Source organism: Hypomesus nipponensis, chromosome 18 (assembly GCF_054491055.1).
Source record: "Hypomesus nipponensis isolate SF chromosome 18, ASM5449105v1, whole genome shotgun sequence".
Lineage (NCBI taxonomy): Eukaryota > Metazoa > Chordata > Actinopteri > Osmeriformes > Osmeridae > Hypomesus > Hypomesus nipponensis.
This window is the reverse complement of record NC_140378.1, coordinates 9700979-9728628: the sequence shown is the minus strand read 5'-3', so window position 1 is coordinate 9728628 and position 27650 is coordinate 9700979. Positions and strand designations below refer to the sequence as shown.

At 49.2% G+C, this 27650-nt stretch overlaps 1 protein-coding gene across 1 annotated transcript in view; it reads left to right on the top strand.

Moving 5' to 3' along the window:
- The window catches only part of plxnd1 (plexin D1), a 45266-nt gene extending 18240 nt beyond the window's left edge, over positions 1-27026 (top strand). Inside the window, exons 13-36 of the mRNA XM_084680163.1 lie at positions 3144-3289; positions 5455-5560; positions 7115-7254; positions 7525-7704; positions 8123-8207; positions 8357-8620; positions 10881-11030; positions 12531-12645; positions 13060-13167; positions 15173-15285; positions 16234-16338; positions 17573-17703; positions 18275-18473; positions 18714-18860; positions 19036-19192; positions 19581-19684; positions 20496-20559; positions 21687-21721; positions 22347-22451; positions 22604-22767; positions 22930-23077; positions 24824-24964; positions 25098-25172; positions 26140-27026. Of these exons, the coding sequence (XP_084536289.1) occupies positions 3144-3289; positions 5455-5560; positions 7115-7254; positions 7525-7704; positions 8123-8207; positions 8357-8620; positions 10881-11030; positions 12531-12645; positions 13060-13167; positions 15173-15285; positions 16234-16338; positions 17573-17703; positions 18275-18473; positions 18714-18860; positions 19036-19192; positions 19581-19684; positions 20496-20559; positions 21687-21721; positions 22347-22451; positions 22604-22767; positions 22930-23077; positions 24824-24964; positions 25098-25172; positions 26140-26256 (3099 nt within the window). The 3' untranslated portion in view covers positions 26257-27026. The remainder of the gene's footprint in view (positions 1-3143; positions 3290-5454; positions 5561-7114; positions 7255-7524; positions 7705-8122; positions 8208-8356; positions 8621-10880; positions 11031-12530; positions 12646-13059; positions 13168-15172; positions 15286-16233; positions 16339-17572; positions 17704-18274; positions 18474-18713; positions 18861-19035; positions 19193-19580; positions 19685-20495; positions 20560-21686; positions 21722-22346; positions 22452-22603; positions 22768-22929; positions 23078-24823; positions 24965-25097; positions 25173-26139) is intronic.
- Positions 27027-27650: the final 624 nt, after the last annotated feature.

Here is a 27650-nt window from a genome sequence, read left to right as displayed (position 1 = left end):
AACCTGGTGGTGTGCTGACTGAGGCTCAACTCTGGCTGGCTATGTACAGTATGAATCTACAGTAGGTTCAGATGGGAGTTTACTAGTTAACCTGAGAAATAGAATATGCAAGAGGAATATTACTCAACAGTTTGAGATGAATGTTGTTTTACCAATATGACCACAAAATGACCACCTCAAACCAAACCGATGTTTGGTTTGAGATACTGCTGTGGTCATTACGTCCTGTCAGCTAAGACTGGAACCCCTTGGTTCTACAGGTCATTTGCAGTCATCAGGATGATTGTTGCTTTGTTCACATTCCTTTCAACCTCCATGGGTAGGCGCCTGAGCTTGAACCTCAATGCTTTAAAGAGCTGTGTTTGGAGTTGCGTTCAAGCTTGCTTTGCCGCTACAGAACGCTTTATCTGCCTGCTGCCGTAGACGGGAAGTACGGCTCGCATGAGGCCCAGTAGAGCTAAACACTTCCTGTAGATAAAACCTGGCTGGCCCACAAGAAGGAACTCGATGAAACAAAGAGGTCACACACACATACACACAAGATGACACATACAACTGTCACGCAAAGGAGCCGTCTGTACGTTGGGAAACTTCTGTATAAGACACTCAGTGAAAAGACTGAGTGTTGAAATGTATTTTGTGTGGTCAGCCAAATGTATCAACACACACACCGTACACACACACAAACACACACACACACACAGCTGCCTCATATGAGAAGTAGGGGGAACACTGGAGCTGAGGATCCTTAAGTGTGTGATGCAATGCTTTGGCAGCCATGTTATCCCAGAGAATACCCAGAAGTTTGAGTGGCTGTGGTGGCTCTCTGCTTCCCAGCCACAGTGACTCTGTAGAAGAGTGAGGGTTAGGGGAGTTGGCCTGTAGCTGTCAGTCTTCCTACCACCACCGCCTTGAAAGAGATTTGAGCTCACTGAATATCAGCACTGCTGTGATTAGTCATAGGTACGGTTCCTTAGGCTGCTCCATTTATTAGTTCACGGTAATAAGCGACAACAGATTATGATTTGTTTGTTTATTTAATCATTTATTTAGCTCTGCCAACACAAATAGTTCTGCCACTGAACTGGGACTGGACTGTTGCCAAGCAACACAAACATTTTCCTCGACACTAGCTTGCTACTTTGTGTAGGTCTACACTTTACCCCAGGCCAGCTACTTTGTGTCATGTTCATGTACATAATATATTGTACAATACCGTATACAAATAACAAATGAAAAGTGTGCTCTTTCCCTGTATGCTCCAGGTACAGAATGGGAGAGATATGTTCTCAGGACTTTTGTTATCATTCTAAGTTCTTTGTTTTGAAACGTTTTTTTTAGAATGTCCAGAACAGAACCGACAAACATAGTTTAAGCAACAAAAGAGAGACAGTAGACACTGTAAGTAGGTAGAAAGTAGAAAAGAAATAGAAACACAGAGAGATAAAGACATAGAGAGACAGAGAGGGAGGGCAGTCTCTAACAACTTCACTCATGTCATCCTCATCCTCCTTGACCAATGAGTGGGACAGTAACTTCCTGTGTCCAGTACTATCCAGAATCTGACATAAATAAGTGTGTCCAAACTTTAACCACGTTCAACGTGATTGACTTCCAGGCAGCTGTGTCTAGTCTAATCTACATTCTAATGGGGGTCTTCAAGGTCTTCCGCTGAGACAGATATAGTTTCCCATGACGTGGTGCTGTGGTGCCGTGCTCTGCCTGAGAGATGCCTTCACAGCATGGTGAGAGGTGTAAATGAGAATGATGCCAGCTAACGTTAGCGTTAACACCAGACATGCTAGCTAGCTAACACCTTCTAAGATATGGAAGTTGTGGTGTCTGTGTGAACAGTATGTCACGTGTGTGTGCGTGTGCATGTTAGTGTGATTACACTCTATACAGTGTTGACGAGGGCAGGGCCCTGCTCTAGGGATCTACAGTGTGCTTGACAGAGACCACTATGAAAACATGACATCCTTTCCTATGGTTTGATCCGTCAGAGGTACCGTGGGCTTATGATAGTTTGGTGGTTTTCCTACTGTTTGCTATTACACACACACATATACACACATTTGATACTATAACATACACACCTCCCCTTAGTGTTTGTTTACCCCTGCTGTCAATCATGTAGTCTCTATACTCTATTAACATTGACACTCCTCTCCCTCTCTCTCCCGGATCAAACAGAAGTTCTGTTTTCATTCATAAGCCCAGTATGTGACAGAGCAGAGTACTGGAGCCAGACTTGGAACAGAAGGGGGTCCCAGTGACCTCGGCTCAGGCAGGGAGGGGGTCCCTCTGAGAGGCACGTACCCCCCCCCCCCCCCCCCCCCCCTTTCCGGGCCCTAACATAGGCTAAGTTAACATCAGTACAGCAAAAGTTGATGGCAGCAGAATGCTTTTTGCCTGAGAGTCAGAGATAGCTATCTCCAAGTGTGTTCAAATCCTACTCTATGTCCGTTGGTGAGGTTCAAACAATCACCCCGTTCTCAGTCCCGTTCTTGGTTCCTGAAAGGCAACAACAAAGCCAAGGGTTTCAAATGACGCATGAGAGACTGAAGGGAGTTTTAGCAGTGACACAAGAGGCAGGAGAGGCCAGGGGACATTCTCTCTGTGGAAGCTTCCCTCCCTCCATCTCGCTCTTTCTCCCTCCACCCCCATCTTCACTTCCATCTCCTCTCACTCTTCCCTCCCATGAACCTCTCCTGTGCACCTCTCCTGTTCACCTCTGCTCTCCCTCTCTCCTCAGCTCTGCCAGTGTGGAGTGTGTGTTCTCCAGGAGCCTCTCAGACTGCTCTTAGCCCATGTAGGTCCAGCACTTGGCTTTGAGACTGGCAGACTGGAGAGCCGTCTTTATTACTGTACCAACCTGAGGCCCCCTCTCCATCAACTAGACCTGAGTGTTGAGCTGGAGAGCACTTCAACTGAATACTCAGAACTCTCGGACTCAGTGAACAGGTCTCCTCAACAGCTCTGTGTGCTGAGGGCTTGGTAGCTTCATGCCCAAGGTTTATTTCCAGCTTACGTCCATCTCCTCTCACCCATCAGTCAGTAGACCTTGACTCAAACGACGTGGTTTCAGTCAGGCTATGGTGAGTCCTGCTCCTCTCTCTGACACCCTCCGTCTCCGTCCACAGATCTCCCCCCAGAGTGGTCCGCTGGAGGGGGGCACCCTGCTGACAGTGCAGGGGAAGAACCTGGGACGGAGGGCCGAGGAGGTCAATGTCTCCATCGGCTCCTTCCCCTGTGCTCTGCTGGCTGACCGCTACACCGTCTCTACAGAGTAAGTTCTGCCACAGCGTCTTTCAGCCCTGCCTGTTAATAGCAGATATATAAATACATCATGGTAATGATTGTACATGCAGTCTATCACAGGATTCAAAGGTGTACAGGGGTTTAATGGAATTAATTTAAAGTCTTAAAGTTAAAGTCTGGCCTTTGTTGTACAAATTAAGTAATGATGTTATATAGTATAGCACTGTCTCTAAATGCTCTCCACACCCGATACAGTAATACCAGGTTCAGCCCTGATCTGACACCTGCACACAGAGTCCTGTGGAATACTATAATCCTAAAACAACATCAATACTTCCATGAAATGTTCCATGAATGGAACTGTTTATCTTGTCTTGCTCCACTGGAGCCAATCAGGCCATATTAGAATGCAGACCACTGCCAGGGTGACCTGAGGGTCTTACCTGTCACTACGGCAGTTTGACACGTTCCTCCAAACACATGCTTCAGACCTGGCGAATCAGATTTCACCCTCCAAAGGACCTCATCCAGTCAGCCCTTTTTTCATTGGTTCTCTCACCTTGGTTGTTATGACAGCAAAGCGTTTCCTCCTCAAAGGAATCGGCGCTAAGAAATCATAACACGTCAGTGGGCCTGACAGCAAGCGCACACGATGAACACACACACACACACACAGACACACCACACACACACAGACACACACCTGAGCGTGTGAGCTCACCAGCCTAGGCTGTTGAGACAGGTGTCCACTCGTGCTTTTGTGTGGGGTTATAGGTCACAGCTGGGTTTGCAGAGAGAGGTGTGGTGCTCTGCGGAGAGAGAAAGCAACAGTCCATACGCCTCAACACTTTCATTAATGATCTGGTCAGTGGAGACTGTTCATTTACTGGAGTGTGCAGTGTACACTTCTCTGGACCTTTCTGCTCCACTTGTTTAAGTCACCCTCTTTACCACTTCTCATGCGTCTCGAGATCTCTGAAGTACCTCATGTATACTCACGCACACACTTTCGCACACACATACATACACATGCACTCGCATACAGTACACGTACACACACACAGAAACACACTGCCCTTCTCAGGCTCTCTTGTTGATTAGCCTTCCTATCTACCACTAGGGTTAAATATCCAGAGACATCGCCCCCAATAGCCAAAACATCACTCTGTGAAACCCATAATATTTCTGCTGCAGGCCAGAGCTGGAATGCAGAGCGGGGGTCAGCCGGTGCTCTGCCCGGCAGTGTGTCTGCTCCTGGGGACAGAGTGGCCTCTGCTCTGGATCCCTCTATCAACAACACCAGTCACCTCTGACACGTCTTGGGGTTTTCTGTTGTAATGCAATTCAGCTGCCATGACATTTCATGACTTTCTCTCGAGGTACCATTTCACAAGGCTTCTCTTCAGACCCTGCAGAGCCTGGTAGGGTAGTGCAACAGACAATATAAGCAATGCAGTGAAGCAAATGTAAATGTAGAGTTTTACACTCGTTATTACCTACAGAAAGATCTGAGTCCAACTCTGAATTCATTGATCTGGATCAGAACTGGTCCCTCGGCCCATCTCAGCCCATCCCAGCCCTCCTGACCCAGCCCTGCCTGGAGCCTGTCCCCTCTCCCTGTCCCCTCTCCCTGTCCCCTCTCCCCTCTCCCCTGTCCCCTGTCCCTCAGACATGTGTGATGGTTTACAGTGAGAGAGCTCTCCTGTCAGTCAGCAGATTCTGCCCGACCCAGATAGATCTGCCAGGTACCCAGAAACTCCCACCTGATGAATACTCCCCAGCAGTACAGCGTTGGACTGGGCCAGGGTTTGTTTTGACAGAGGCCCTGGGGTAGGCCTGGTTACAGCCTGTGATCCCCCTGCTTCTCACTGTTACTGTGTCATTACTCGAGTCTGTCCTTATGATGAAATGAGTTTTAATTACAGCCATAAGGTGATAAAATAAACACCCCCAGCAGCTTGTGAAGCCCTCTGAGGTTAAAACCATCTGTCCCGGGGCCCTTTCAAGCTCCCGGCGACTCCTCTCTGGAAGTTTTATTTGTACATTCCACAGGGGAGCATCTGCCTGTGCACCCAAGAGGTAAAACAGGAGAAGCAGCCAGGATCTCAGGGGTTTGGATGTGGTGTGTTGGTGTGTTTTCATCTGTCTGGAGATGCAGAATGTGGACGTCCACTCTGGTGTTTTCTTCCCCAGGCTGGTGTGTGTGACCAGGACGTCCTCGTATGAGATGAATGATAAGGTCCGAGTTACTGTGAGACAGAGCGCGAAAGGAGAGTCCAAAGAGCTGTTCTCATACTTGGTGAGTGTGTTCCTCCCTCAACCCCCCGACCCCCTCTTCCCCTCAATTCCCCCCCAACACACACACACACTCCTTGTTCCATACAAATAGTGGGAAAGTGTTCCCAATGTGTCTGTTGAACGTTAACAGATGCGTCTCTTATGATATTCAGGAATGTGAGTGTGTGGGAATCTTCAAACGTTCATCACAACTGCAACTCAGCACTGTTGTCATTCTGAAGCCAGTGCCAGAAAAAACAAATATGGCGGCTATAGAAATGTCCCCCTCTCAGAATTCATGAGGCTGGATTCTCCTGCTAATTGACTCAAACCAACACAGTCTCCCATTGGATTAGGGGTATGCAGTCAGTTGAATATCGGTCTAATCCCTCTGTTTCTTTTTGTTTACTGAAAGAAGAGTTTCTTTTTCATCCAACTGGAACATTAGTTCATTTCAGAAGCTCTTAAGAAAGGTTTTTCCATAGACCCATCACACTGAGAAACTCAAACAACCTTGTAATGCTTCTTGAGTCACGAGGATATTGAAAATGCAAAACAACAAACATGTCTCAGAGTTGTGGGAGCCCCTCTCGGGCCCAGCCCATTCCCCGAGCTGCTGTGTGACACTACAGGCTGTGAGAAAAGGAGTGAGAAATATCTCCGCTCTTTCTCTGCCCTCTCCCCACTCCTCTCATACAATCTATCACAGCAGAGAGGAGAGGGGGAATTTAGAGAGAGGAGAAGGGAGAGAGGAGCAGAGAGAAAGGGAAAACATTTTGGATCCACACGGAGACAGGATATGCGCCTGCTCTTCACCTCCTTCCTCAAACCTTGGGCCGGAAACATCTGCCTCCTTGCACCCACTCAGACACTCACACACTCACACACACACACACATACACACATACACACTAGCATGTAGACAATGGACACCCCCTCTGTACATTCACAGAGAGGAAGTGAATCCTGTCAGCGAGAATGAGAGGTTTCCCTGGAGGCAAGGTTCACGGAGGGGAGAAAGGCTTTGGAAGTCTCCGGAATGCTGATGCTGTGGAGCTTTCTTGGGAGATACATTTGAGTTTTTGGGACTTGCCTGGTGTGTGTGTATGAGTGTGTGAGAAAGAGAGGGAGACAGGGAGAGGGAGAGAGAGTTAAAAAGAGAGATCAAGAGAGATAAATAGAAAAAGAGAGAGAGATAGATAGAGAGATAGAGAGACATTGAAAGAGAGAGAGGTATCATTCTCAGCCCCAGGGATCTGTCCTGTGTGGAGGAGAAAGTTCTGCAGGCCTCAGAGTGGTTGTATCCAGTGCTCTGCTCGGCTGTCACTGGAGGGTGTTTAAGCTCACAGTACTGTTACCATCAGCAGCTGTCTCAGCCTGAGATTAGACTACAAGGGCTTTGGGCTCGAATATGTAAGCACAACTAAGATAACTTGTCAGTTTAATGCCTGAGTACTTTTTTGCCGTCATGAACTCACACACTTTGACTACAGAAGTAACTTTGGTATGTAGATATGATGCTTTAGACGAGGGTGGTCATCCTTATCTCCTCCTCCTCCCCCCTCTTTACCCCCAGGTGCCCAAGCTGCTGTCCATGGAGCCCAGGAAGGGCTCTCGTGCCGGGGGAACCAGGGTGACCATCATGGGGGAGCACCTGGACACTGGCTCCCAGGTTCACATCAGGGTCAACGGTACCCAACAGTGTTCCATCCTCACGTGAGTGGTCCTGTGGACTGGCTTAAGACATTGTTTCTCTGTGCACTTCTGCAGCTACTGTGTGGTTTTTATGACTGGAGACAATGCAGTGTTGTGGTTAGAATGTTTCTTGTGTGAGGTAGTGCTTTTATTCTTCCAAATGTTTCTGTTTATTGTTCAGTGTTTATGTCCTCTGTGGTGTTTGGAACCGCTAACTGGCAAAATACATGGTGGGTTTGTCTTGGGGTATTCATGTAGCTGTCTTGGTTCTTGTCCATGCATGCATTCCAGCCAAACAGCAGACACCATTGAGTGCACCATGCCTGCGGCCGTGCACACACACACCGAGGCGGTGACGGTGTGTGTGGAGTTTGAGGACATTCCCTGTCAGAACCCTGCCCTCAGCACGATGTACACCTATGAGAAGAACCCCAGCATCAGCTTCATCAAGCCCAACAAGAGCTACCTCAGGTACATCACACACACACACACACACGCATGCATGCATATATATATCCACACACACACACACACACACAGACATGCATATACGTATATCTACAGACATGCAAACACACATACTTGAGATGCAGCTGGAAGCCTCTGCAGTCCTCCTCCAGGGCATGATGCAGTGTGTAATGTGTCCCTGATGTGCTGGCTCTTCTCCAGGCCGGGTGTGTTCCTACTGACACTAACCCCCGGGGGACCATGTTGACAGACACATGGGTTGTTTCTGACTAAGATGAACTGAGTGCGTGTGTGCGTGTGTGTGTGTGTGTGTATGTGTGTGGTAGATGTGTTTACTACATCTATTAATAGACCGCGTAGTATGTTAATTGTGAACTTTGTTGAAGCTGAATCTTAAGCGCGTGTTTGTCATGTGTTGCAGCGGTGGTCGAACCATCACTGTGACGGGGAAGGGCTTTGATCTGGTGCAGAGTGTAACACTGGAGGTGCTGGATGTTGGCCAGGCGGTGAGTATCAGCTCAAGTGGAGACTCAGGGAACATGTCTGGTTGGAAAGCTTCTAAATGGCTAAAATCATTTCAGAATTGTACATAAGATCTCAGTCTTTCTGATAAGTATTTTCTATTCCCGCCCCCCCCCCCCCCCCCCATCTTCAGGCCTGTAAGGTGCGGTCTCCTTCCATGATCACATGCTCCACCCCAGCCTCCAGCCAATCCCAGCTGGCCACACTGAAGTTCTTCCTGAACAGAGTCCTTTACACAGGAGATAGCCCTGCCTCCTATGATGAAGGGGAGGAAGAGGAGGAGCCTCACGGAGGGCACTTCCTGTTGGAGTATGTGGAGGACCCTCAGTTCTTCACAGCCACAAAAGAGAAGCTGATCAAACACCACCCTGGGGAGCCACTCACACTCATCATCAATGTGAGTGACAGCCCACTGCTCCAATGGGAGAGGAGATGTGGGAGGTTGTCAGATCTAAGTCAGAGAGGGCCATTGCTGTTCACCTAACAGCTCTCTGGGAATAGAAGACATGGCTGAACGGCTGTGAATTCATATTCACATAAAGACTTGACACACAAAAGCCATCAAAGCCCTTTGTATGGCAAGCCTGTCAGACTCAGTCTTAGTGTGAGGTCCTGACTCTGTGGAACAGAAGATTTCTCTTTGTGTGAAAAACGGGCCGATAACTATGATGTTACCGTTCATAAACACCACTGCTTTCCACTGATGCTGGCAAACGCAGTAGGAGAGACACACAGACAAGGAAGTTGTAGAGACTTGCACAATTACTTATTTTGTGTGTGTGTTACATGTATGTGTGTGTGTGTGTGCGCATGTGTGTTTGTCAGGATGGGGCCCTTACAGGAACTGCTGCCTCAGCTGTGTCTGCATGGGCTATATCGATGTTGTTTCCTGTTTTTTTTTACGAAGGTGGATTCCACCAGGGTTGGACCTGGTTTGAAGAGCATTGGGTGGAGTGTGTGCCAGTGTTGCATGTGTACTCGTGTGTTTGATGGAGTTTGTTTGATAGGGTTTGTTATGTAATCAGATCCTATATTAAGACTCAGTTGGAATGTGGGTGGGTTTGGTTTGCCTCTATCCTGTTTTGGCCCTTTGCATGTCATTGTTCTGTGTGTGAAGGTGGGCTTCCATATGTGTGTGAGAGTCTGCTTATGTACAGCCAATGTTGGCATGTTGCTTCTGCAGTGCGTGTTCAATTGTGTGTTGTTTGTGTTTATGTTGGTATGTTTCTGTGTTTGTGTGTATGTTGGTGTGTGTGTATGTAGGTTGGGGAGTGTGTGTTTGTGTGTGTGTGCATAGATGTGTCTGTGTGTGTAAGGAAGCGTTTGTTGACAGAGACCCAGGGGGTTACATCCTGCAGTGGGGACAGGACAGAGTCTTGAGGGTCTAATCACTGAGAGGAAGCACTGTGGGGATAAACACACACTTAACACACACTTAACACACACACTTTGCTCCTCACTCAGATGCCACTCCAGACAGCGCACACACACACTAACACCCACACACACACCTGCTGGTCACCAAGACATGTGTTTTCTCCAATCATTCAGGCCTATCTCGGTCTCCGGGGCCAGTTGAATGGATATCCTCCATTGAAGCAGGAGGCCCAGCCTTTCTCCCACCCCTACACACCTAACCCCTACACACCTGACCCCTACACACCTAACCCCTAAACACCTAACCCCTACACACTTGACCCCTACACACCTGACCCCTACACACCTGACCCCTACACACCTAACCCCTACACACCTAACCCCTAAACACCTAACCCCTACACACCTGACCCCTACACACCTGACCCCTACACACCTGACCCCTACACACCTAACCCCTACACACCTGACCCCTACACACCTGACCCCTACACACCTGACCCCTACACACCTAACCCCTACACACCTAACCCCTACACACCTGACCCCTACACACCTGACCCCTACACACCTGACCCCTACACACCTAACCCCTACACACCTGACCCCTACACACCTGACCCCCACCTAACCCCTACACACCTGACCCCTACACACCTGACCCCTACACACCTGACCCCTACACACCTAACCCCTACACACCTGACCCCTACACACCTAACCCCTACACACCTGACCCCTACACACCTGACCCCCACCTGACCCCTACACACCTGACCCCTACACACCTGACCCCTACACACCTAACCCCTACACACCTAACCCCCACCTAACCCCTACACATCTGACCCCCACCTGACCCCTACACACCTGACCCCTGAGCTCAGTCTGGTCCTGGCTGCTCATGTTAAGCTTCCAGAGGGATGTCCATGCAGCAGCAGGCTCCTCCAAGGTTCCAGGCATGTTATGATGGAGCGAGTTAGTGGAGACTGTCAAGATTCGTTTGTAGAAGGTTCTCTCTCTCCGTGCTGGAGAGGCAGTGGCAGTGTTTGGTGCTTTAAGCTGAACTCTCTCCAAGTGTGTGAGGGATGTTATGAAACTGAATGAGTTTACAATTGGGCTCCTCAGTGCTTGACAGATGAGTGACAGGCCAGCGTGAGCTGAGACTGCTGAATGTGTGTGTGTGTGTGTGTGTGGAAGCTAACCTTATTCCAGTCAGGCCTTGATGTCTCTTCACACACTGACTGACAGACACTTGCCTTTGTTTGGTTCTGGCACAGAAAGGGCCAAGCGATCTGGAACTGGCGCCGGAAGAATACTCTGTGATGATTGGCTCCTATCCCTGTGACATCAGCTTCCACAATGACCAGCTGTTCCACTGCACCATCAACGGTTCAATGAGTTCCAGCGAGACAGACCTACCAGTGACAGTAAGTTCACTTTTCCTCACAAAATGCAATTACATTCTATTCTATATTCCCTGGATATTCTAGAACCTGTTGCACCCATCTGTCTGTGATCAGTGTGTATCTGTGTGTGTTTGGGCCAACATGACTCAGCAAACTGCAGGAGGGCCACAGGATGAAACAGTAAACCACACTGAGAGTTTTACTGTTTCAGCTCCTATCTGTTCATCTCTTATCTATCTGTCTTTTGAAATCACTTACAAATACGAACACACACGCACTCCCCCCATTCCTTACACACATACACACACACACACATTCTTGTAGCACAGGAACTTGGAGCCTTTGTGCGAATGCCATTTTCTTCTTGTGTTGTGTCTCTGAAGCCTCATAATATCGAAATGAAAGGGCCTTAATCAGAACCCTGCCAGTCCCTGATTAACCCCCCACCCTCCTCTCTCTCCTCCCCCGATCTCCATCCTTTGTCTGGTCTGGACTGTTTAGATAGGCCATGTTACACCAAAGCGTTCATCTATATAGAACTTGAGCCTGTCCGTCGACATGTTTGTCTGGGAGTCAGTCGCTCTGACAGAATCAGCGAGGCGTGAGGACTCTGTCGTGTCAGGCAGACAGGGAGGCTGAGGGAACATGCTCTCTCTCAGGATGTCTGCATGTAAACAAAGGCAATTAGCAGAGACATGGAGGCGGGAGCAGGGTCAAACAAAATGTCAAAACTAACGGGTGGGCTGTCTTCACAGCCCCCTGCGTGTGCATGGAAAAGCAGTGTGAATGTTTGTATTTATGGATGTGTAAGTGTTTGAGTGCGTTTGGAAGTGTGAGTATGCTTTTCTGTCAAGACTATGAAGTCTGTATAAAAAGTATGCAGATTGGATGCCTTGTGGGCATCAACAACAACCTTTTGGATTTCTTCCACATGCAGTGGCACATCTATTTTTACTTCTCTCTATTTCCCTTGGCTGGGACCTCGCTCACTGAGGGGGAGGAGTGTGTATTCGTACCCCAACCGAAACAGGAACATGGAACAATGGCATTTTCCCCTCCATTTCAGCAGCCCTGCTGCCCTCAGGGAGGGGGCTGCATTTGACTGGTCTGGACAAATAAACCTCAAGACCAGACAGGGACCGCAGTGAGAGAGAGAGAGAGAGACAGAGAGAGAGAGAGAGAGAGAGAGAGAGACAGAGAGAGAGACAGAGAGAGAGAGAGAGAGCACTCAGAGAACACTCACAGAACACCCTCACAGAACGACACGCAGTCCCCTGCCCTGAAAGAATACCAAGACACTGAGAAGTAGGATGATAGAACCCAAACTATCATTTAGGAGAATCAAAACCAGATGTGAAAGCCTAAGTTTTAGTCAGACTGTACCGGGTGACCTGTCAGTGTGTGTGTTTACTTTTGGATGTTGAATTAGTTTTCTCTTCCTTTCCCCTCACCCTTCCCCACATCTCTCTCTCGTCTCTCTATTCTCTCCCTCTTTCTATCTCTCTTTCTGTCTCTCTCCAGGTACAGGTGGGGAATTTCCGTCGCATCATAGCCAAGGTGCAGCTGGGTGGCAGTGAGCTGGCCATCACCATATCCATCGTCGTGTGTTGTGTGCTGCTGCTGCTGTGCACTGTGGGTAAGTATTTGGGTAGGATGCCGGGGGTGATGGATGTCTGGATGCCGTGGCGACGGATGCTCCAGATGTGATAGAGATAAAAGGAGCCCTGGGTCAGGGCCCCCCCGTCTGCTTCATCCCTCCCTAACACAGCACAAAGACCCTCTGTTCTGAGTCTGTGTCTGTCTGCGTGTTTCTCTGTGTGTGTGTGTGTGTGCGTGTGTGTGTATGTGTCTGAGACGATGTGTGCGGGGTGTGTTACTTTGTACAGCCCAGTGCTTTTGATAAGTCTGTGTTAGACAAGTGTGTGTTTTTGTTGCTCTGGTGAAGCGGTGTCTGTGTAAAGAGCAATAAATGGAGTGTGTCCTGATTTATTACAGAGGATGGCATCAAAGACCTGTTTAATGATGTTTCTCTTTCTCTGTGTCCTATTAGCTCTGGTGGTGTATTGTACCAAGAGCCGCAGGGCCGAGCGCTACTGGCAGAAAACCCTGCTGCAGATGGAGGAGATGGAGTCTCAGATCAGAGAGGAGATCCGCAAAGGTGCAACAACACTCTTTCTTTCTCTCTCTCTATTTCTCTCACACACATACACACACACACACACACACACCTACACACAGAAGCACATATTAAAGCAGGATAGTCAGTGTATGAGCAGTACTCCCAACACTCACTAATGGAGCTCCCCTTCGGCCTCTCATGTTTACTAATGTTGAGAAACATGGACATGCGGGGAAGGCCTGTCTTAGGCGTCTGTGTGTGCGTGTGTATTTGGAGTAGACGGCGAGTCAGCTTTGAAAGATTTATCCTCAGTAAGTGTGACTCACAAAACACAGGCTGAGGTGTGAGCATTTCCATGCAGTCACACACTCTGTGGTCACACTGCTTCTGCTGTGTCGAGGCTGTAGGGACGAGAAGCGTTCGTGTGTGTTCGTGTGTGTTTGTGTGTGTTCGTGTGTGTTTGTGTGTGTTCGTGTGTGTTTGTGTGTGTTCGTGTGTGTTCGTGTGTGTTTGTTTTTGTAGTGAGTGTCTGAAGGCCACAGCATGACTGGGCAGCCAGATTTATAGGAATGAGAGATAGAGAGTGAGGGATGAATATTGTGGGAAGGATAAGGGCAGGAGTCAGGGCCATGTGTCTGTGGAGACAGAGGGGGAGGAGGGGGCACTGTTCATCATGTGGAGAGATGTGGGTGACTGTCAGGTTTTGGGGGGAGGGTATGAGTGAGTGAGGGAGGCGTAAGTAAGAGAGGATGGGATAGACACATTTAGTGGCATGGTGGATACATGGGTGGAGGAGGTTTGGGATTAATAGGGATTGAGGGATTTAGTCTCTGGAAGATTCTGTCAGTCATTTATTAGGTATCCACTGACCTTGGGTGTATTTGTCAAAGAGTAATTTACAATTGTGTGGGTGGAATTATGCCATTTGTCTTATAACATACACACTCACACACACTACCACAGTGATTAGTGGTTAAAAGCGATCCAGAGGAAACAGCAGATTTAGGAGAAGACGTCTCCCATGTCTCCTAGCAGGAGTTGCTAATCCAGCTTCACAAGCTAAACCTTACACACATCCAGCTGCAGCCTGTTCCTCACCCACCATGAAGATCCCATTTCCCTTGTTTACACGCGCTGAGGCTGGTCCTGTGGCTCCAACGCTGGCTGAACCTGATCCTGCAAACACACACAGTTTAGATGGGAGAGCCTCAGATTGGATTTGGCATCTCTGATTGTGTTTGGTAAATATGGCTGTGGCTGTGCAGCTCTGGTCTGGAGCATAATTAGTTGGAATGTTCTAGGAGAAGGGATACTCTGGAGATAGTCTTTCCTAAAACATGTATGACCATATCTAGGTTTGGATACCCACTAAAGTCTAGCAGAATGTGTGAAGAAGAGAAGAAAAAAAAGTTATACTCACCTTATCAAATAAACAGAAATAGATTTGTTGGTAAATCTGGTCATTTGCCAAAACTTGTTAAAGGTATTGTTGACATGTTGTCCCCTAACCCTGGTGTCCCCTGACCCTAACCCTGGTGTCTCCTGACCCTAACCCTGGTGTCCCCTGACCCTGGTGTCTCCTGACCCTAACCCTGGTGTCTCCTGACCCTAACCCTGGTGTCTCCTGACCCTAACCCTGGTGTCCCCTGACCCTGGTGTCTCCTGACCCTAACCCTGGTGTCCCCTGACCCTGGTGTCCCCTGACCCTAACCCTGGTGTCCCCTGACCCTAACCCTGGTGTCCCCTGACCCTGGTGTCTCCTGACCCTAACCCTGGCGTCTCCTGACCCTGGTGTCTCCTGACCCTAACCCTGGTGTCCCCTGACCCTAACCCTGGTGTCCCCTGACCCTGGTGTCTCCTGACCCTAACCCTGGTGTCCCCTGACCCTAACCCTGGTGTCCCCTGACCTTGGTGTCTCCTGAACCTAACCCTGGTGTCCCCTGACCCTAACCCTGGTGTCCCCTGACCCTAACCCTGGTGTCCCCTAACCCTGGTGTCTCCTGACCCTAACCCTGGTGTCCCCTAACCCTGGTGTCTCCTGCAGGCTTTGCGGAGCTGCAGACAGACATGACAGACCTGACCAAGGAGCTGAACAGTAGCCAGGGCATCCCCTTCCTAGAGTACAAGCAGTTTGTCACACGGACCTTCTTCCCCAAGGTAAGAAAGACACTTTTTATCTCCCTCATTATGAGAGAGACCTCCTTTTTCATGTTGGCAAGGCCCATCATACACTGTCACAGGGAATGCGCTGGATAAAGTTAGCTTTGCAGCGTTTGCATTCTACCGTCATGACATTTTCACAAACAGAAAACAGAGGATGAAAAAATGTAGTTAGAAAATTAGTCAAGCTAAAGGAGGAGGGCATATGCGTTATTCTTTCCAGGTATAAGCATTTTTTTCCAGGCCAACCTTGCAGTGCCAGAATGTCTATATGTTCTTCTTCTATATGTTCTACAGTTCTTCATATGCTCCGAGCACAATCGTTTCATTGTACACACACACAGACATTCACGCACTCTTGCACAAAGAGAAGTAGGTCAGTTTGTTTGAGTGTTTTTGGTTTTAAAGGAAATGAGAGAAGGGAGGCTGTTGAAAAGCTGCTCTGATGAAACATAAATACCTGTGTTGTTAGCTCAGTGTTGTCTCCATACTGCTCCACTGAGACTGCAAACCTCCGCACGCTTGACACTGGAAAACTTTAGCCTCATTTACCAGTTATCTATAGATGTACACACACACACACACACGCACACATGTTGAAAACACATGAGTGTAAGCCAATCTTGGGCCTCTCTTTACAGTTCAAAATGTAAAACTTTGAGTTGAAAGTTGGTCCTTGTTGCTGTATGTCAGCCCCTCTCTCCAGACAGTCTAATGGTGCTGATGTTACATGTCAGAGTGGCATGTCTCCTCTTCAAGGTCAGGCAGGGATTTTCAGGGCCTCTATGTGCAGTTCACACATTTAGTCCAACTCTACACATCTGATGCCAAGACTCTCAGAGCCAAGTCTAGTCCAAACCTCCCCCAAGGTCTGACTATCTACATCTGTCTTCAGAACAGACACAAGTGTATATGAACCTGTGTGTGTGTATGTGTGTGTTACAGATGTGTTCTGACTATGAGAAGAGTCTGGTCCAGCCCGTCTATGAGACTGACGCCCTCGGACCCCGAGCCCTCCCTGAGACACACCCCCTTCTTCAGGACTGGCAGGTGAAGGCTAATGGCTGCTCAGCTTTACTGTACTGTCTGGACTACCTTGATGGTAGCCCTGTTTCACTCTTCTGCCTCTAAACTGGGTCAACGTGAATCTTCTTCATTCTTAACTGTGGGGTTCTTGATTAGGCTTAACTACAGAAACATGTGTGTGTATGCGTGCATGTGTGTGTGTGTGACTGTGTGTGTGTGTGACTGTGTTCATGTATGGGTGTCTGTGTGAATGTGTACAGTATGAATTGCTCATGCATGCTAATCTGTGATTCAGTCACTACCATTCAGTAGCTCGGTGTGACACTTCCTAAGCTTAACAGGCCCATAGCAGCTTGATGACACAGTTCCTAAGAGTCTCCATGACGATGGAAATGTGTGCATTCCTCTATAACCATGTGGAGCATCATCTGGGTGTGTGTGTGTATGTTTGAGAGAGAGAAGTAATGAAAGAGAGAGAGGGAGAGAGAGAGAGAGAGAGAAAAGGAGAGAGAGCAGGAATAGAGGCAGAGAGAGCAGCATTGAGAAAGAGAGGGATAGAAAGAGAGAGCGAGCAGTAATGAGAGAGATGTGCTGGTTTTGGGTTGGCAGCCAGGGGAGCCAGTCTAACAGTGATGAAGTGCTTCAGGTCCTCACCGTCTTACTGGGAAGTGTTTTCCAGGTCACAGTGTATAAATCTCACAGGCAGGCATTTATCTTAATGGACACCCCCGCCCTGTTTCTGTCACCGTGGATACCAGACCATATGCTAGCGGCCCAGAGGGAAGACTTCATCACATAACTGCTTCCATGCTGCCTCAGATAGGCTCCTCATTAGCCGGCCATTCCTGCAGGCTCCACCCAGTGTCCCCAGCCTGAGGCGGGCAGCCAGGCGGGCAGGAAGAGAGGTGCAGGTGGAGAGAGGAGGCGTGATGATGAGCTATGGTGGTCATTGCACGGTCACGCCTCTGTCAGGAGGTAGATTTAGGTTAGGGAGGAGACTGGGTGAGCAGGCTGTAATTTGATTCAATGTACCTCTGATGGATGCATAACTCTCACGTCTCTCCCTTCTCCCTCCCTCCTCTGTCCCTCCCTCACTCCCTCCCTCCCTCCCTCCCTCCCTCCCTCCCTCCCTCCCTCCCTCCCTCCCTCCCTCCCTCCCTCCCTCCCTCCCTCCCTCCCTCCCTCCCTCCCTCCCTCCCTCCCTCCCTCCCTCCCTCCCTCCCTCTCTCTCTCTTGCTATCTCTTTCCGTCCCCTCAGCCCTCAAACACAGGCAGGCCCAATATGGAGGAGGGCATCACTCTCTTCTCCACTCTTCTCAACAACAAACACTTTCTAGTCACGTTTGTGCACGCGTTGGAGCAGCAGAAGGACTTTGCTGTGCGTGACAGGTAACCAAGACGACACACACTCTCCCCATCCTATCACATGAATCGTTGTTGTCGACAGTCGGTTTCATGACGGATCAACATGAAACATCCCAACCTGCTCGGGTTGAGAACATGAAAGACAGTCCAGCTCATAAACATCACAAGCGTTGGGTTGTTCAAAAGCAAATTTCATCAATTATTCTTTTTAAATGTTCCCATATGGCCCCTTGTCTGCAGTTCAAAGTGTAGATTACAGGAGGAAACAGGGGAAAGCCCCATTCTTGCAGCACCTGGGTCCCCTTCACTGACCCCTCAGCATGACAGGGTCGGAACCAGAGCTGGCAGATTCCAGAGGCTAGACCACATCCCTCTCCCCAGCCAGCCTCAGCACTCAGACAGCCTCTTGCTCCAGGATGAAAGAGGCTTTGTCCCTCTTTCATTCCCTTCCCCACCTCCGCTGCTATTCTACCTGGGAACCCCAAGGACAGACAGACCACTACCCTGATCCAGCTCTCCCTGACCCTGGCTGTGTGTCAGTGTGTTAGCTCTGTGCTCAGCCTCTACTCTGTCTGTGTGCCCTCCTGTACCCCAGGTGTAGCCTGGCCTCTCTGCTCACCATCGCCCTCCATGGCAAGCTGGAGTATTACACCAGCATCATGAAAGACCTGCTGGTGGACCTGATCGATGCCTCTGCCTCCAAGAACCCCAAGCTGATGCTGCGTCGCACAGAGTCTGTGGTGGAGAAGATGCTCACCAACTGGATGTCCATCTGCATGTACAGCTACCTCAAGGTTAGAGGGGAAGGAGGGAGGGAACCAGGCACTGGGGTGGGGGGGGGGCAGGGGATTTCCACGTGAAGAGAAAGAGCTAAGTCTTTATAAAAAAAACGTGGAACAAATGGGTTTAAATGGCATTAGGCAGATGAGCAAAAGTGGGATAGAGGGTTCTAGAAGGACCCGGCGATGGACTGCTAGTGGTGGTCTGACAGGGTGTTGTTTCTTCCCACCCCTGTGCTGTGTGGTGGTGAGCAGGAGACTGTGGGCGAGCCCTTCTTCCTGCTGCTGTGTGCCATCAGGCAGCAGATCAACAAGGGCTCCATCGACGCCATCACAGGGAAGGCCCGCTACACCCTCAACGAGGAGTGGCTGCTCCGGGAGAACATAGAGGCCAAGCCTCAGGTAAGACACAGCCGTCACGCTGTTTACCCACCTTGGATTGGCTGAGAGAAGCTGCCGTGTACGCCTTGTGAATGTCCCAGTTCTGTGTTATAAACGGTCATCCCAAAAGAGTGAAATCAGTCTGTCAGATGGGATTTCCCTCTAACTCCTTCTCGCTGCGTGTCTGTGACTGCAGAACATCAACGTGTCGTTCCAAGGCTGTGGTATGGACTCCATGTGTGTCCGCGTCATGAACACAGACACAATCTGCCAGGTGAAGGAGAAGATCCTAGAAGCCTTCTACAAAAACCTGCCCTTCTCCCAGTGGCCCAGGGCAGAAGACGTAGACCTGGGTAAGCCCAACAGGCAACTCTTTGTTCGTTCCTTCTTTGTTCAGCGCAGACCGGCTGTACTTCCCCAGTCATCTTCTCTGCGTGGTTCTTCCTGCATGGCTGGCTGTGCTAACCTGCAGCTTCAATATGAGTGAGTGTGTGGAGGCTGCTGTAATATCCATGAGGTGTTATTGGCTCCCTGGGCTGTGTGGCCTGCAGGGACCTTTTATGAATGTTTCCACGAGTTCTCACAGGTCACCATCACCAGGAGGCAGAGCAGGAGAGCACTCTCTTTCTCTCCTTCTTTGTAATATACACTGCGATCATTTATAACATCCTCTCCAACTCTCTCTCTTCTGTGTGGTGTGTCTCTCCTCCTCCCGTCCTTCGCTCCTGCTCTCTCCTGCAGAGTTGTTTGCCTCTGGCTGTAACAGCAGAATCCTGCAAGACCTCGACAACTCCTCCGTGATGGAGGACGGCAGGAAAAAGCTCAACACAGTCTGCCACTATCAGGTGTGTGTGGAGTCTGTACGTGTGTGTGTATGGTGTGTGTGTGTGTATGGGCTGTGTGTGTGTGTGGAGCGCGCCTGCTTGTGTCACCCCTGTGGTGACTGTTACCCCGAGGTTCCTCCGTGTCCCTGACATTGTGAGGCACACCGCAGGAGGATGGCTTCCAGAGCAGGGAGGGTGAGAACAGGCTGTGAATGCTGCCATTCCTGTCCAAGCGGAGCCCCTCTTTCTTTCTGTTTAGAAAAACACGTGCGTTTCTGAGTGGACGGTTTCATTGTGTGCGCGGTGTTAACAAGTTAATATCTTTTGTGTGCGTACGTGTCGTGTGTTTACAGTATCCTGCTGAACGTTGTTGCGGTCATGCTGTTTATTTTGGGTTGACTCATAGTCCGTAACTAATTTGTTGCTCTGGGCATTTAGAGAATAGATGTCTTGGCGTGGGTAGCCTGTCTATGTATTTCAGTGTGTCACTGTTAGTTTGTGTGTGTGCAAACAGACGGCCGGTGACCCTTGACCTTTGCCCTGTTACCTTTGCTCTTAAGTGTTCTGTTTAGTTTTCTCTGAGCCGAGGGGTAGAGCTGTGAAAGCAGTGAGCCACAGCGTGTACTAACAGTTGTGGTTCACTGGCAAAGCTGTTCAATCCATTTCACTGTGTGTTGACTTTAATGAGTCCAGCCAGCCCCCTGCAGCCCCCTGCCACTTCACACACACACACACATACACTCACACACTATGCCTCAGGCAGTCCTTAATGATCCTGTTCTCGTGCCCCCTTGCTAACCCCTGACCTTGTCCCCTTTAACCCCTCTCACAGATCCCTGAGGGGGCGTCGCTGGCCATGAGCATGAAAGACAAGAGAGACAACCCTCTGGGGAGAGGTACGTCATCATCACACACAGCCTGTCACCTTGTCACACATTAGACAAACATGCACACTCGCTTCATCATGGGAAACCACACACACTCAATCATGAGAACATGATACACTCATATATACTTTTAATGACAAACACATGCGCAGCCACACTTGTACAGTTTGCAACACAGTGGACACATTAACACACTGTCTCTTCATCAATCAGCACCTAAACCCTCCTGCTGTAACAGGAGTCCGATCCTTCAATGCTAAACACATTTCTTAAGGTTAGTCAGCATATAAATGTAATGAGGGTCTAACCAGCCACAACATAACTTGGTTACGAGACAGGGGCTTCCATGTCCCAGATGATCCTGTCATTAGATATAAACGCACAGGTCCACGTCTCCCTCATCCCGACCAGGACTTGGGTGTTGTAGACAGTCTGTCAGAGCCTCACCTCCCATTCATACTGGGCCAGACCCAGCCTGGCGTGGGCTGTCTGTAGCACAGCACAGAGAGCTTGTCTGTCAGAGAGCTGGTCTATAGGGCCTCTGGTACTCCTCTACTAATGTAAAACACCTCTCCACTCTGGGTGGGGCTGGGCCCTGGGCCAGAACATGACTGCCAAGACCCAGCCTGGAGTTATGAGCGTGTAGTCACCTTGAGGTTAAGTTGGAAGTGTGTGTGTGTAGGGGTGTGTGTTTGTGTCTGTGTTTAGAGTTTAGTATAAACCAGAGAGATTGATCTTTTCTTCTAATGATGCCTAAGAATTACCAACTCATTATACTGGCTCCAGGGCCGATCCCAGTCTCTGTGCGCCCAGCTCTCCCTGTCTCCCTTAATCTCCCTCTTTCTCTGTTGCGTTTCTCTCAAATACATGTTTCTTTCTTTAGTTTAAGTCTCTCTCTCCCTACCTTTCAACATCCACCTTAACCACTTCCTCAAAAATACCCCCTACCTCAGTTTCTCTTTTCTAAGCTTCCTTTTTCGTATCTGTCCCTCTCCACCTCTCTCTCTCTCTCTCTCTCTCTCTCTCTCTCTCTCTCTCTCTCTCTCTCTCTCTCCCTCTCTCTCTGTCTCCTGTCATTCTCTCTCTCGGGTCTACAACTCTCTTGCTCATTGTTCCATCCTTTGTTTTCTCCACAGCCAAAGACTTGGACACAGAGAAATATGTACATTTGGTAAGTCTTGTGACATGACACGCATCCTCATACCCAATCAGCAGTCCCTATGACAGTGTCTAGCCAGTGAGTTAGAGCCCAGGGTTTTCCTGCCAAGACCAGTCAGCACACAGCAGGACTGATGACAGGGGGAAGGGGGTGTACAGAGGGGAATGAGAAATCTGCAGAGAGAATGTGACAGCACTAATACCTCTTAAACCATACCAAAAAAACTCAGCCATTGATTTGGGCTTCAGGGTTTAACATGATGAGTTTTCTGGACCCTACCAAGGGAGTAGTAAATTGAGTCGTTTTTGCGGCTGTTCTTTGACAGACTGAGGCGATTGAATGCTGAATTTCCTCATCAATGTTCTTACGTTGCAGCTGAGGCCAGTAGGAGCTTGCCAGAAGCATGCAACTTTACTTGTTTAGCAAGAACAAAAACCCCCAGAATATCCCAGGTTGCAACATTTCCTGAATCTAATGAGCTGTTTAAGGCAAAACGAGGCCAGTGTTCCTGAGGGTCATGTCTGAGTCATAAAACAGAGGTTCACATTATGAACATGGAGAATGTGCCACTGAGAACCCTCACTTCCTTCAGCTAGCTAGTTTGAGGTGTGTCCCTGACCTGCCCCCTGACCCCCAGGTCCTGCCTAATGATGAGCCGATGGAGAACAGGAAGTCCCACAGGCAGAGCCACCGAAAGAAGGTCCTCCCAGAGATCTACCTGACCCGCCTGCTCTCCACCAAGGTAAACACACTCTCCTCTCATCATCACTCCATCGTCATCTTCATCGTCATCATCATCATATTCCTCATCACTCATCGCCATCTCTGGAAGCTCCATGCATGACCATGGTAGTGTGGTTGATCTTTGTTAACCCCAGTGTTGTGGCACCTCAGGGGACTCTGCAGAAGTTCCTAGACGACCTGTTCCAGGCCATCCTCAGCATCCCGCCCGAGCGCCCCCCACTGGCCATCAAATACTTCTTTGACTTCCTGGAGGAGCAGGCAGACAAGAGGGGCATCACAGACCCAGACACCCTGCATATCTGGAAGACCAACAGGTACGGAACAACTTCTAGTTCTACATTTGACTCTAGATGACTAGGGCCAAATGTAGTGATGTCTATAGACCTGATCCATCCTATTCGAACCCAGCTATATGAGCACAAATGTCCTTTAGCCTGGACTCTGTGCTGAAGGGAGACTGTGTTCCCTGTGTGTAGTTTACCTCTGCGCTTCTGGGTGAACATCCTGAAGAACCCCCAGTTTGTGTTTGACATCGACAAGACGGACCACATGGACGCCTGTCTGTCCGTCATCGCCCAGGCCTTCATAGACGCCTGCTCCGTCTCAGACCTGCAGCTGGGCAAGGTGAGCACACACACGCACGCACACTCTTAATCCCATACTCATTTACATATTCATACACAGCACGCGCACACAGACACAGCCCATATGCTCTTATTCCTAACAACCGCCACACAGAAAGAGCCCCTCATCTCCGCAGGCGTTCCCCAGCCCCGCCTGACCCCCCCCTCTCTCCCTCCCCACCATCACTCTGGCAGCCCAGAGTCTAGTCCACCTCTCTTACCTCTCCTTATGTTATTTCAGCCCAGTCTGCCGATCCAAGGTCATGAGCACCAGGAATCTACCCTTCAAAGAGCTGTGTATGCGTGTGTGAGAGAGAGAGAGAGAGAGGGAGAGGAAGAGAGAGGGGGGGGGGGAGGGGGAGAGGGGGAGAGAGGGAGGGAGTAAGAGGGAGTATGTCAGTGTCCTCACTCCCCACAAATCCATCTCATCCCTGAGAAGCTCTGACCCCGAACATTCCCATCTTCCTGTCTCTCTCACCAACTTCCTCCCTGGAGATGGCTGAGCACTCGTCAAATACTGCTCTTCTTTCAGAGAGGATCATTTTGATTTATACACTTGCTCATTGCCAGAGAGACACACACACGTACACCTCATGTTCACGTGCAAGCACACAGACACACACACAAGACACACACAGACACACTAAAACATCCAGATGCTAAACCTCTTATTTTTCTCTTATTATTTGGGGAAAAGGCTGGTGTCAACTTGGAGGTTAAGGCAGCTTTGCTGTATTCTCCTCTATTGTCTTCAGTTAATGTGTTTGTGTGTGCTTGCATGAACATCTATGCTAGTGTATGCATGTGTGTGTGTGTGTGTGTGTGTGTTTGTGTGTGTGTGTGTGTGAGTGTGTGTGTGTGTGTAATGGTCAAGGGACCAGGTCAGGGCAGAGAGGGTATGGGGTCTGGCTTAGCCGTAGCTCTGCAGGGGTGAGGAAGAGGTAGGAAACTCAGTGCTGGCTGTTTCCACGGAAACCTTCTTATCTAGCGGGGCTGCAGACAGACGGAGGGCCGCAGGGTCACAGGGGGTCGCCAGGCAGATGGAGGAACCACAGGAAGTGACCTTGTGGACAGGAAGAGAGGGATCCCTATCAGGGGGAGCGACAGTGACTGTAGTCTTCAACCCCTTCTCCCCATCTCCTCCCCCCACACACACCAAGCATGCAGACCCACATATCACACATCACACGCAGCACAAACACATTCTAATGCAGGATCCCTATCCCTCCCTATTTCCCCCTCTGTCCCTGTCTCACACACGGACACACCCACATTCAACTTCACCCCACGCTCTTCAATACGTGTCTATAAACACCTCACCCACTACTGTTCATAACCCTTGAGGAATGTGTTCAGTCCCATTGGACGACCCTTGAGTGAGTCAAGGGGGACGTGTATGTAGGAGTATTGTTTTGTCTGGACTGGCTCTATGGCTTGCTGGCTGGAGATGTGGATGGGCTTTGTCTGACTTCCTCAGTGTGAGGAGAGGAAACCAAGCTCCCTCCCTCCATTGTCTCAGTCCAGGCTGCTTCTGATCAGCTCATCAACAGATACCACAGTCTCCCTGACTACAGTTAGACCACAGAGCAGTTTTATCGCAGATTATGACCACAATCACAGTCACAGTTGAGCAGACGAAGTTTCTTAACAAACTCCCCAGGACCAACCACACTGGACTTTCCTGGTCACTTTCAAACCACAAAATAGGTTCATGGTTGCTAAGTTTGTCCTATCCATGCGTTTTTAGGACTCTCCCACCAACAAGCTGCTGTATGCCAAGGAGATCCCAGAGTACAAGAAGAGGGTGCAGTGCTACTACCGGCAGATACAGGAGATGGCGCCACTGAGTGAGCAGGAGATGAATGCCCACCTGGCTGAGGAGTCACGGGTAAGAGACACAGGGAGACCTTGTCAATAGATCCACTCCCCAGTTGATGAACGGGAGGATTGTAATTGCAGTTATTTCCTGATGTTCTTGATCAACTGTGTGGCTTATCATTTTCTTTTTTCTTATTTTCCAGAAATACAGAAACGACTTCAACACCAACTTGGCTTTGACAGAGATCTACAAATATGCCAAGAAATACAGACACCAGGTAAACAAATCTTTAGCTGTTAGATACATGTTTTAACTGGCCTTATCTGCAGCCTCATCCGCTGTGGGTATGATTCAGATGGGGATTAGAGAGAGAGAGAGAGAGAGAGATGAGAATCCGTGTGTGACCTATCAGTGTTGGGAAATCTCCCGACCTGTCAACAAGCTCACAACGTTTCACTCGACCAACCAGAACCCAGATATATTGCATGCACGCACTCTGGCTGCACCCTAGAGTCAACATTCCCTGCTCTGCTCCTCCCCACATACACCCAACAGGTGCTACAGTAGAGGACATGCCGTGAACACCACAGGACACATCCACAGCCCCTGTCCCTCTTATGACACAGGAAACGTACAGAACTCTCACCCAACCAGGACAGACCTGGCTCCTCGCCTCTGCTCCCCCCTGCTTCCTGCCCCAGGGCTCCTCCAGCTCCCTGGCCTCTGGAGGGGCTCAGACAGTGATTACTGTGTGCTTAGTCAAGGGCCCTCATCACAACACTAGGGATTGGCTGTGCGCTGTCATTCTCCTGTGGCAGCCCAGCCAGACTCACATGGTCCCCTGTGAATGGCCCCTGATTGCCTATTATCTCCCTCAGCCCTACGCACCCCGCATGCACTCACCGTGCCAATGAAGCCCACTGAGCCAGTGACAACTGGCGAGAGCAGATGAAACACAGCCACAGATGTGGGTTTTGTAAACACGTGTACGGGAAAGGTTTTATCGTGGCTGAGGCATGAAGACTGGAGAGAACTGCTCGTTCTCTGGTTCACTCTTTTGCTGGTCTTTTCTATGTCCGGGCAGGTGGTGCAGTTCCTCTCGTGTGCTTTGGAATGCGTGACTGCACGAGAGACTTCACACTGAAAGTGTCTTTCAGTCTCTTTCCCGCACAGTCGTCGTACTGTTTTCTCTCTTCTACTTGTGCTCGTTAAAAGGTTATCATCCGCTGCTCCCTCTCTCCTAGGTGGTGATTGCGCTGGAGTCGAACCCAACTGCCCGCCGCACTCAGCTGCACCACAAGTTTGAGCAGGTCATAGCTCTAGTGGAGGACAACATCTACGAGTGCAGCAGTGAGGCTTGAGTCTCCCTCCATACGGCCCTCTCTCCTCCACATCCACCCCTCCTGCCACCCCCTGTCTGGGCCTCAGAAGCCAGGAAACCCCAGGTCTATATACTATACCCTGGACTGGGAGAGATGGCAGGTAGAACTTCAACACTGGCAGACATCCTGGAGTGGGAGCACTATGCTGTAGGATGAGATATTGCCTGAGGGTTTGTCCTGAGTCAGAGTGGAGAGGGGCCAGCTTCTGGATGACTTCACTGTCGTGAGGACCTGGAGTCCGAGCAGCCATCTTATGCACTGAGCCCCGTATTTGGGAACGAGCCATTGATGCACTGTACTGTATGATAATGTCCATAGCAATATTTATAGATGTGTTCTAATGTTTCCCATGGCCCATTCATCAGTATGATTATGAATGAGAATGACACACTCCTCCAATTGTCTTGCACCTGCGCTGTTCTCAGGTCTGATCAGTGGACAAATGGTTCCATGTTGCTTTGAACTACAAAGTCCCACTGGGGTTTCCAGGGTGACGATGGGTTTAAGGAGAAAAGAGCATTAGATTGAAAGAATTTATTTAGAAAATGACTGGACTCTTGACTAAGATATCGTTGCCTGGGGAGAATTGCATTGTATGTTTAAAGAGCTTTTTTTATTTGTATATGTATGAAAACAAAATAAGAGGGACATTTAAGACCACTTAATCCAATAGAGAATGTTCTGACATTACTGTATTTGTGATGCCAAATAATGTGTCAGGTTTGTGAAAATAAAATGTTCTGCACCAATGTGCTGGTAATCAATACCTGTAGCCCGTAGATAACCAAGTTAACACTTGAAGAACCAGGGTCTGTTATGCTATATTTATTTTGCATAGCATAGGTTGCATAGCCCTACCTCATATTAGCTTATCCAGACAGTGGATCTTTAAGCAGATCAATTCAGATAAATGAATTAAAGTCTTGATTTGCGGCATCATTTTTATTGCAGGACATAAAACATTTACTTACACAACATACTAACCCTTCACACAATAAACATTGTAGTATCTCCAGAGTACTTTTACATGCATACACACACACACACACACACACCCTCACTCTCTTACACACACACACACACACACACACATTATGCTATGGGAGGCAGGTTGTCTCTGCAGAGGCTTGGTGCAGGTCCATCTGTTAACACTCATGTTCCCTTTATGCCAAGAGCTAACCACCTCTGCTTCAACACAGACTTAATGGGAGGTGCAATCTACACAAATTTAAAACTCATTTTAACTAAGTATTCATTTAACAAATAGATCCTTTAAAGCACATTAAGGGGATTATCCTAAACAATTACGTGTAAAAGAGTCAATGTCAATTATATAATCCAACATGTCTATGAGTTGGGGCAGTAGAGGGTTT